General features: G+C 40.3%; 1 protein-coding gene across 4 annotated transcripts; it reads right to left on the bottom strand.

Annotated features, from left to right (window-relative positions):
• Positions 1-250: 250 nt before the first annotated feature.
• On the bottom strand, positions 251-10,198 carry LOC308091063 (heterogeneous nuclear ribonucleoprotein H2-like). Of its 4 annotated transcripts, none has more exons than XM_080436370.1 (11): positions 10,057-10,198; positions 8,470-8,566; positions 8,011-8,166; positions 7,083-7,235; positions 6,044-6,182; positions 4,990-5,180; positions 4,706-4,818; positions 4,401-4,536; positions 4,077-4,154; positions 2,598-2,690; positions 251-1,838 (listed from the first exon to the last, which is right to left on the bottom strand). In XM_080436370.1, the coding sequence occupies exons 2-11, from the start codon at positions 8,549-8,551 to the stop codon at positions 1,768-1,770; spliced, it is 1,212 nt and encodes a 403-aa protein (XP_080292496.1). In that variant the 5' UTR covers positions 8,552-8,566; positions 10,057-10,198; the 3' UTR covers positions 251-1,767. The 4 variants fall into 4 exon arrangements, with proteins under 4 accessions (XP_080292496.1, XP_080292499.1, XP_080292498.1 ...); XM_080436373.1 differs by having other exon boundaries at positions 5,002-5,180; XM_080436372.1 differs by having other exon boundaries at positions 7,092-7,235.
• Positions 10,199-10,632: the final 434 nt, after the last annotated feature.

Below are 10,632 nucleotides of genomic sequence, written 5' to 3'. Positions count from 1 at the left end.
ACGTTAGATGCAAAGTAATCAATACAGAAAAAAAGATATGAGACCTCTAAATAAAAAGGGCCAAATAAGAAATTAGGAGGGAAAGGGGGACACATTTTAAGAGTAATTTACTTCAGTCTGGCCAATTTTTGTACATTTAAAAAGATGTATATGCATTTGAAGTATGTCATTTAAAAATGTTCTCCCAGTATGGGAATTTGTTGTTCCAACTAGACACACATTCACTGAAAATCACATCGTTTTAAAGAGCGGAGTCAAACAAAAACACTAGTACAGAACCAGTGGGAAACCAAAGAATCAAGAAGATCCCGTTTTAATTTTAACCACTTAAACCCTATAAATTTCATTGACCGGGGTCCCACAGGGGCCTATCCTTGGCCCACTTATTTATTCCTCTAGAGTCTATTTTCAGCTAAGAGATTTGGTCTCTAGACTCTAGACCAAATCTCTTAGCTGAAAATAGGCGGTATGCAAACTTACAATGTGTCCATTACATCCATTTTGACCAGAATAGGGACACAAGGGTTCAAGTGGTTATATTTTGATAACAGTGGGCCAGGGCCAAACAGCACCTGCAGCAAGAAAATCAGACACATGGTGGGTTGTCCAATCAGAGAGGACCACTGATGGTCTAATCAACCCATCAACATTGATACAATTGTAACAAATGAGAACAGTTGACAGGATTCAAAAACCATTGAAAGAAAAGTAAAAACTGCAGGGTTCCAACACATTTACCATTCTGAAAATGACACCTTTCCAAGGCCAACATTTTCAGACAATACAGATTCGCCAAGTATGTGGGGGGGGGGGGCAAAGGATGTTTCCTCATGTCTAGGTTGGGGATGACACATTTGTGCAGCTTTTCTACACAACATCTGTTAATAGCAACATATCAACACAAATTATATGTTGTCATGTGTTGTGTTAAAAAAATAATCCTTCCCTCCACAGAGTAGAAAGGCCCCAGCAGAAACTTTAAAAAATCTCTCAAATATTAGAACTGGTTGAGATGAGCTTGATAAAACCAGACAGACATTACAGAAAGTCATCAAATGTACATGAGGGAAAAGGTCAATATTCTTTAAATACCTGAAATGCATTCCAAGGATGGTACCAAACTGGTATTCTGGTACCAACCTGGTATTCTGGTATTTAAATGCATTAAAAAAGGGAGAAAAAGAAAAACAAACACACACACAGGTTGGTACCAGAATAAAAATCTAATCTGTACAAAAATCTGTCTAAACAAAAAATATCCCTCCCAAATGAAACATGGCACCTGTTGAGGTATCACAGAACCTTATACATGGATGAGTTAGGACATGGGCATAGGGTATACAAAGTAATTTGGTAGCTTAATAGTCAACTACGAATGTCACGCTGAGAGGAACAAACTAAAACCAAGTTTTTACTTGAAAAGAGAGGAGAAAGAAAAACACAAATAAATACATATTCAAGCTAATTGAGTTTTCTTTTAACATAGTCAGAAAGCATCAGAGTCTATTGGACTGTTGTCCCAACTCTTTCAAATTTAAGGTTCTGGAGTACCCATCTGGGACTGGGCTCAATTCCCTCTGAATTCAGTCGGTCCACAAGGATTTACTTTAAGCATTCAAATACTGATCAACCATTGGCAGGAGAAAACCCACAACCTACTTAGAACTAAGTCATAAGAAATACTCTGTCATTATCTGTCACACGACAAGGTGTTCGGAATTGAATGAAGCCAAGTGAATCGACCCCAGCCCCTTTCCATCGCCATGGTTACATGCCCCATCCCCCGTTCATGCTGCGGCTGTTGCCATAGTAACTGCTGTTCATTCCGCCCTGGTTACCTAACAAGAAGGAGGAATAGATACATCAGGATCTCTAAGTAATAAACAACAAAAATAGTAATAGTACAAAAATAACGGTGTTTAGAACCAACTTTAATATGGTTCTAAGAGAGAATTTATACAGGATAAACAAGTGAAATTGGAAGTGGTGAAATAAAACATCAGCAGACAAAATGGAAGCTGATAATCCTGATTGAATGAAATTGGTGATTCACCTGAAAATGTATTTTCTGTTTACCAAAGAGCTAGAGAGACGGGGAGACCCCTGTTACTGAACAAACACTTTATAGCAATTTGATTACTATCAGAGTATAGAGCTTTAACTTTTTAACAAAACAAAAACATTGCGTTTGTTGTTTCAACCCCAAAAATATCACTCACAGCAGCTTTAAGCATCTTGGAAAAACAAGCTGTATTCAGAGGGGTTGGCCCAGGGTCTGGGACCCTTTCACATGTTGGTGGCAGAACAGAAGCATAAATGTTCCTACACAATTATGATACTTCTGATAATATGAGTTTACTGCCGATAGTGTGAGAATAAGTAAAACCATGATTGCAATTTGATGATCCAATACCTCTTATTGTTTAACTTTATACATTTAATTCATTCAGTTCTTTTTTTGTAAATGCAGTAAAGCACATTGAATAGCCTCTATTCAAATAAACTTGCCATGCCAAGATAACAGGGCAAAGGACAAGACATTTTGTGCCCTACACCAATAACCTATGTGAGAGAGAGATCAGGGAGTTGGTGCTTACTGTAATCATTGTAGCCCCCCATGCCCGAATTGTTGTTGTAGCTCCCAGAGTAGCCCCCTCCCATTCCCTGGTTACCGTAGGACGACTGGTTACCTAGGAGACGGATAATGTTACAATTTAGGTATTTAGCAGACTCTTATCAGCTCTTATCCGGAGCGACTTAAGAGTAAACAAGGCAAATAAGGCAAATAATCACATACATACAATGGAAACTGTATAGTGTCTCAAGAAACTAGGATACCAGGTAAACTATGAAAATGGTAAATCTCATGCTATCTAAATTACATTCTCAACATTTGTGATCTAGCAAAAAACAAGCCTAAGAAACAAACATGAGAACAAAGGATCAGGCCTGGACTGTATGGGGGTGGCGTGCCTTTGGTTGCGTTGTAGGCCAGTCAGTGTTTTGTGCCAGGAGGCAATGGAGTGAGCAGAAAATTGGGGAGACATGTGGAAATCTTGGCTGGTTGAAGACCAGGCGTGCTGCATCATTTTGGCTGGTTTAAGCATGCTGCGTTTTATGACATCTATAACATTTAAAAAATGAGCATCTGTCGGTTATCAGTCCCCTTCTTTTACATTCTGTTTTAGTGTTCATCTATACTGTTGAATAAGGACCAGTTGGGTGGAGAAAGTTTAAGACTGCTTCTTCCAATAGGTAGAAAAGTAATCTCAGACACAAGAAAAGGACTTAAAAAGGGAAATCCATAAGACCCATATGTGCCAACTCCCTTTAACTGTCTGTACACTATTTATTACATACATATAAAATGTTAAACTGTCTCCAGTTCAGTCATTCTAGCAACCAAACCAACCATCTAATGCCACTTTAGGGGGTGTGTCAAGACGATTCCTGAGCGCAGAATATGTTTTGCATTGTTTACAATGGGAGTGTCATGTTTTTGAAAACACCAGCAGCGACGAGGTGCTAAGTGTCTATTTTGCGCTGCATGTTCATGTTTGCCGTTTTCATCTGCTTGCAGAGAGTTTAAATATTTTCAACTCTGGCATTTGGAAGCATTTTCAACTGGGAAGAAACACTTTGGTGGACACACAGCCTTACAAGACAGAGTGCCATGTTCCAGTGCGCCATATTGTGTACTAAGTGTACTAAGCAGAGAAGTCACACCGATGTGGGAAGACACCACTGACAATGTCTATGAATATCCCTGTTGACTATTGGAATACCCTTGAAAAAAGCTGGTCGCAAATACAATGTGATATTTGTTGTGCATGTGCACAGCAAGAAAGTTACCAAAGGAAGAAATGTTTGACCATAGCACACACACACCTTAACTGTTCATTGGGCACTGTAGCACTAACATAATACATCTTCCAAGTGACACATGTTTCTTATATTCGTCATCAGCCACTGTGATTGTGAGTTACTGCATTCTTTGCTGTTTTTAGTTTGTAATTTAAGTGTTTTTAAGTTAAACACATTCAGTCATCATCGGGCTCATCTTTCTTGAGACCTACCCATCATTTGGCCTCCTCCATAGCCGCTGTTACTGCCCCCTGCTGTTGAGTTGAGGAACAGCTCCACATAACGATGCTCTGTAGAAGACAAGAAGACACCCACTGTTTTATGGATTCTGAATGAAGGGCCAATTGGTTTGAAGTTTCCTGTTACCTTTTAAATATCTGCAACCCTGAATATAGACATTTTAACTATTCTATTTTTTATATTTATCTATTTTGTATATATACAAAGATGCATTTCAAAACGACAATATTTGTTTACATCATCAACAATTTTGTCTGGAATAATTATTATATTTCTGAGGCTGCCAAGAGACTCACGCATGTTGGCCTTGTCTTTGGACATTGCCGCCACGGCGTCTTCATGCGTGGCAAACTCCACATCTGCCTCCCCGGTCACCCTGCCATCGTGTCCCACCTCGATGTGCACACGCACAGGGTTCAGTGGAGAGAAGAACTGCATAAAGAGCACATCACACACACAGTGCTGTTAATGAATGGGAAAATACATGCAACACAACTTGAACTGAGGGTTCGAGGTTGCTCCCCGCCCCCAAATGAAGGACGGATATTTCATTCCTTTACATATGTGTGTATGTATACAGTATGTGAGTGTTCATGCTCACGTTGAATATGTCCGTCTCGGAAGCTCGGTAGGGCAGGCCTCTCATGTGGACACAGTGTCCGGTTGTACTCTGGAAGCTAGAACCACTGTCACTATAGCGATCTGAGCCACCTCCTAGAGCAAGAGAGGAGTGGGAAGAGGAAGGTTATTTACATAAACAAGAACTGCAACAGACAAGTGACCCGGAGTGATGTCTTCTTTCTGAAGGAGAGTTTCGCCTGTGACTTTTTTTTCTTACAGGGCAATTTCTAAGGACCTTGCCATGGCGGTCTAACTGCTCCTCACCTCCGTACCCACCCCTCCTCATCCTGTCGTAGGAACCTCCTCCTCGGCTCATGCCGTTGTAACCTCCCCCTCTGCCTCCTCCCCCCGGCCTGTCGTAGGGTCCTGGCCGCTGCATGCCTCCCATGGCTTTACGAGGAGGCTCATAGTGGGTCCGCACCTCTGCCCGGCTCGACTTAAAGATCTCAATGTACCTACAGACACATAACACGTAAAGTATTTATATAAGCTGTATATATATTTATGATATCGTCAACATTTACCATATACTGCAGTCACAGTCACTGCCACTATTGGCCTGGAGAGGGTGTACACAACCACGTGCCTCCTCCAATACACATAACGCTTCTTTTCCACCTGAGGACGAGGAGTTTCACTGGGAGGTCACACCGCACAACAGGCGGCCCAAAAACACCAACAGGAGTTGCTCAGTCTAAAATCTTGCGTAGCCAGATGAATTGGAGATCTCTGTCTACCAATACATTTGGTGACATTTAATTTCAATGTAGGGGCTTAACACCGGAGAAATTCTCTTTGAAAACAAATCCTGATACCGTCCCAATATGAAGAACCGCATCTTCGTATAATATTGTAGTATTGGTTCTGCGATGCAAAATTGCTTCCATCCAGTTCAAGTCATTTAATTTAGATTTAACCACCAGACAAAAAAAAAAGGGGGGGGGGGGCGGGAAAAAGACATTGGTTAAGTAGGAGGATATCTCTGATACAGCTGGCACATGAACTACTAGTGCTACAAAGGACAAAATCCTCTGCTGGCTTCCCATCTGTGAACACTGCCAAATGTGTTATTGGAGTGCTCTGCCAAGCGGAGACAGCTGCTGGGAATTGACCCCAGGTCTCTGTGGTGGTGGGTGAGTGTTTGCATTTGCTGTTATTTTTAAATCTGGTTTACTGTATAAAGCTGTTTTTATAGAAGCAATATAGGCCAAAATGAAAGCTGTTTTTATAGAAGCAATATAGGCTGAAATGATCATGGAAATGATCGGATATGGGCTACAAGTTATTATTTCTACACTGTCACTGCCTGGTCAGTCACCTGTGTCCAATCCGTTCCTTATGCTTCTTTAGGGCCTTCTCAGCGATGTCCTGGTTGGCGAACTGGACAAAGGCCTCTCCTGTACTACGACCCTGGTAGTCCATGGGCAACGTGATGCCATTGGGAACAATCTCCAATCCTTTAAAACAAACACAGACAGGTATAGATTAAATTGAGAATCCATTTCCAGATCACCGCAACAAACAGAGAAAGCTTAGATCAGAGATAACATTATATTACAACTACAATAATATATAGTACAGCCCAAAAACAAAAATAATTATGATTTAGGCAAGTAAGATTTAACTTGAACCCTAGCGATCCCAATTCTGGAAATATTTGGCAAAACGCGTTGTGAGTGCCATTTTCTGGAAAGATATTTAGTGTGGACACAGCAGGGTGCCATGGGGGACTCTGGTCCACTAATTATAGTGTTTAAGTGATTAAGACATTTTAATACTTGTAAAAAAGGTTGAGGCAATAAAGAAAAACAAAATGAAAAAAATCATAATATTATGTACTTCATAATAAAACATTTTATATAAAATGGAAAAAATACAGGATAAATAAAATGATTTTAAAACGACTAAATAGAAATGTAAAAGTAAGGGGGGAAAAACGATATGAAACATAAACGGATAGACAGAAACAGAGACAATGTCTGAGAAGGAGTATTGTCGTCACCACCCAAAATAAACTAAAAACTAAAACAATGGGTCGATAGCCCACAAATTCAGGGACAGTAAAGTCTTCCATGTCAATTTAACATGTAAGATGGACCTAATTATGTCATTTCTCAGAGTTGAAGGAAGTTAATTTCCACTGTTTTTCAACATTATGTCCATGTCTTTCTCAGTAGTAGTAATGATAAATACATGGTGTCTGCCAGCACTCTAGATCACCAAAGCACCACAACATTGTTTCTAAATGGTCTATACTTACCCAGTGAATTCTGGGTATTGTAGGATTGAACAGCAAAGCGTAATGTCCAGAAAAATTGCATTCTCTCAGGCGGTATTACATCGGATCAAAATATTACCATCAGTACCAGAGAAGAACTGGACAATCTCCTCCTTGCTGCAGCCAAAGGGGAGACCTCGCAGTCGGACCAGCCCCTCCCCCTCAGGCTCTGAACAGCCTGGGCCAGTGTGCTTCAAAACCCAGTCCATCTCCACACTGTTGGATTTAAACACTGCGCACACACACACATAACAGTTTCAATTTAGGCTCCATCATATTGTTAAAATACACAACAGTGTCATTAAGTGATTAATCTTGTGGATGATGGATCGGGCACCTCTCAGTAGGTGTGGGCTGGCATGTTGCTCAAAACAAGAGCGATTACCAACAGAAGCATATTGGGTGATTTTGGCAATTTTTTTGGAGGCGCTACCCACACGTTTAGCTGTGTTGCTCATTCCACGAATGCCCGATCCTTACAAGCTGTACCTCGTTGTAAAGGTGACTAATCAACGATAAAAATGATATAAAACACAATACCAATTGGTATTATTAAAGGGGAGATATAATTGACTTAAGTTAAGTTTCCGAACTTTTTTTGAGCAGTTTATATATTTTCATATCATTCTCAACCCAGTCCTAATTCCAGCAAGTCCAAAACATACTCTTATCATGCAATGTGTTGTGATGTTTCTGTGCTCCTTCCTTCATGCTCCATTTTTAGAACGAGATGCTTGCATTTAACTAATCAAATTTCTAACTTTCCGCAATCTAACCTAAGCTGCCCCTCGTACATTTCTTTTTCTTAATTTCACTTTCATGATTTACTCTCCTTGTACATTGTTCTTTTCATCTCTTAGTTCCTTTGTGCACCTGGGACCCCTGCTTTATTCCCATCATGATTCCCTCCCATGCCCCAGCATTTCTCTTTAAGTGCTCTCTTCCCCCCTTGTCCCATACACGGCCACATCAAGGAAGGACACGTCGTTATTCAGGTTTTTCCTTACCTTCTACATATCTGTGTCCCAGGGTCTCTCTGTCCTTCTTAACAGCCCGTTTCAGGTCTTCTTCAGACTCCATCTCGACAAAGGCCTCTCCGCTGGGTCGGCCCTCTCTGGTGTAGGTGAAGTGGATGCTGCTACCATTATCAGCCACTTTACAGTCTGAAACAAGTTAAATCAAGTCAATTTGGTTTATTTACCATATTTAATAAAAGGTTCTTCACCCCCAAAAAATATATACAAATTAAAGGTAGTGAACTAATGTAGTACCCATATTACAGGCTGACACACATACACGTATGTGTTTACATAATTCAACGTGGATACCACTGCAGTTGTTGGTCACTTTTCCTTGTGTAATTAGCAGAATTTTAAACCTACCTACCCATTATTTTAACTTATTTATTACTCTCTCTAGTCTCTATCCATCCATCAATCAAGCATTTTATGATGCATTCTTCTTACCCGAGAAGAATCTTGAAACCTCTTCCAGGGAGCAGGACCATGGCAGACCCCTTATCCTCACCACATAGCCCTCATCAGCCATCCTCACTCTGCTGCCCTGAAATTATTAGAGACAGATTCATAGTTAGAGGCTAAATCAGCAAAAGACAGCAATCTCCCTCCCTCTAAAAGTAGAAAACACACATAACAGATATACTAAAGACAACGTAGACCCAGTTTCCTAGACCTGTTGAAAATATTTTTTCTGAACAGCTTCAGGTAATAATAAGACGCACAACTTGTTTGGCGTTTCCTATTTCCTTCACCACAAGTACAGCTGACACCTAACTTGTGGCAAGACGAAGATTATAATTTATCAAGATGTTGGTGTTTGCTGGTGGTGACCATTTAACCACATGAACCCTAGCAACCCTATGCTGGGACGAACATTCGGCAAGAAATGCAGTCAGATCAGATCTACAAACTCACAATGCACTGTGTTTCAAACTTGTAGATCAGCTATTTTCTGCAAAAGGGTTTTGTGTTGGAAGAAAAAAAGAAAAAAAATGAGGGGACCAAGTACAGACCCCTCGGGATCCAAGTCAACTAGCCATGCCATAACTACTATAATTTGGTTGCTAGCGTTTTTTGCACCTCAATATGTGATGTTTGATGTGCAATCAGCAAACTTCGTGATATTTTCACAACTTCCAAAAAGGAACATAAATAATTATGCTTTCTCCTACTCCTGCCACACGAAGGTCAGAGGGCATGCATTAGGTACGTACCATAACTTTGTTTTGTCCTGCTTACATTAACCATGCATATACCACTAGGCTTCATGTTCCAACTACTACAGTATGGCGCCCCCTATTGATAAGATACATCTTCACTGGCTTTGTTCAAGGTGAAAATATTTGGAATTATAGGCGATTTTCTCCAATCTCAAATTGTGTCTTATTCTTTGACAAAGGGACTGTAAATTATAGGTACATTTCATTTTCACATAATACATTGATACACATAATACATTCAGGCAAGCATTGGTTAGCTACCTTGCTAACGCCTGATCACAAACCCGAGTTTCACTTAAAATGTTTTAATAAAACAGCTATATACCGAAATTGTTGTTTTGTTCACTTCGATGACTCCAATCTACATTTGTTTTGGGGAGTAAATCGAAACTGATGGTAGGTTTAATTCCACTACCGGTTGGTTAGCCTGGTGGAATGAATGGGCTAGCGAAGAGCTAACGACTGTCTAGGGCACAAAGGCCGTGAATCTAACGAACAATAACAATCAGCCCCAAAAGTCCAGCAGTAGGAATCCTCACATGTTTTATACAACATTTATAGTAACCGGACATATAGGAAGCGTGTATTATAAACCATAATTAACTTTTAACCCAAAGCAGCAGCATGCTGCCTGGTCGACACACAAAGACACACGCAGGCCCCTCTCTCTCACTCACACACACACAAACCAATACTACAACATTTACATTACACAATTTACATATTATTATATGTAGTACTATTTTTTACGGTAAATTAAACACACGCGCATGTAAACAACAGAGACACGTATAAGACAGTAATATAATTGTACCTTTTGGTCAGAAGTTAAATGTTTTTCGGCGTGGCGCTTCTCCCGTTTCCTTGTCTGCGACGACACTGCGCATGGGCCACTTCGGGAGGAGTACTTCCGGGTGCGTAGCCTTGAACCAAGATAGTAGAGAGAGTAAGATAACCTCTAGTCTAGACTGATTGAGAGTCTACACACTACGATGCTCTCTAGCTACACTACAGGCGAGGCGATCATCATCAGTGGTACAATACAGATTGAAGCGTGAAGCAAGAGAGGCAGTCCACTCAGTGAGTGGGCGGGGTCTATGGTCTGGAGCCAGGCTACTACGGTGGCTGGCTCTCAAACTTTTTCCATGTCAGCCTTTCTACTAGATTTGTGTTGTTAAAATGTTTCACCAACGAAAAATGAACATGTTTCTTCAAGATTAAAAAAAAAAAAAAAAAACATCTAAAAATTAAAAAAAAAAAACACGCAGGCTGGATTTAAGGCACATGCATAAACACTTTTCCGTGAGCTGCAAATACGAATTACTTGATTAGTTGCTGAAAAGTTTTATTGTTGAAAATATCATTCATACTGTAGTTAAAAGGGAAGGCT

This window comes from Gymnoscopelus braueri (genome assembly GCF_963280865.1).
Source record: "Gymnoscopelus braueri genome assembly, chromosome: 8".
Taxonomy (NCBI): Eukaryota; Metazoa; Chordata; class Actinopteri; order Myctophiformes; family Myctophidae; genus Gymnoscopelus; species Gymnoscopelus braueri.
This window is presented reverse-complemented; position numbering and strand designations above follow the sequence as displayed.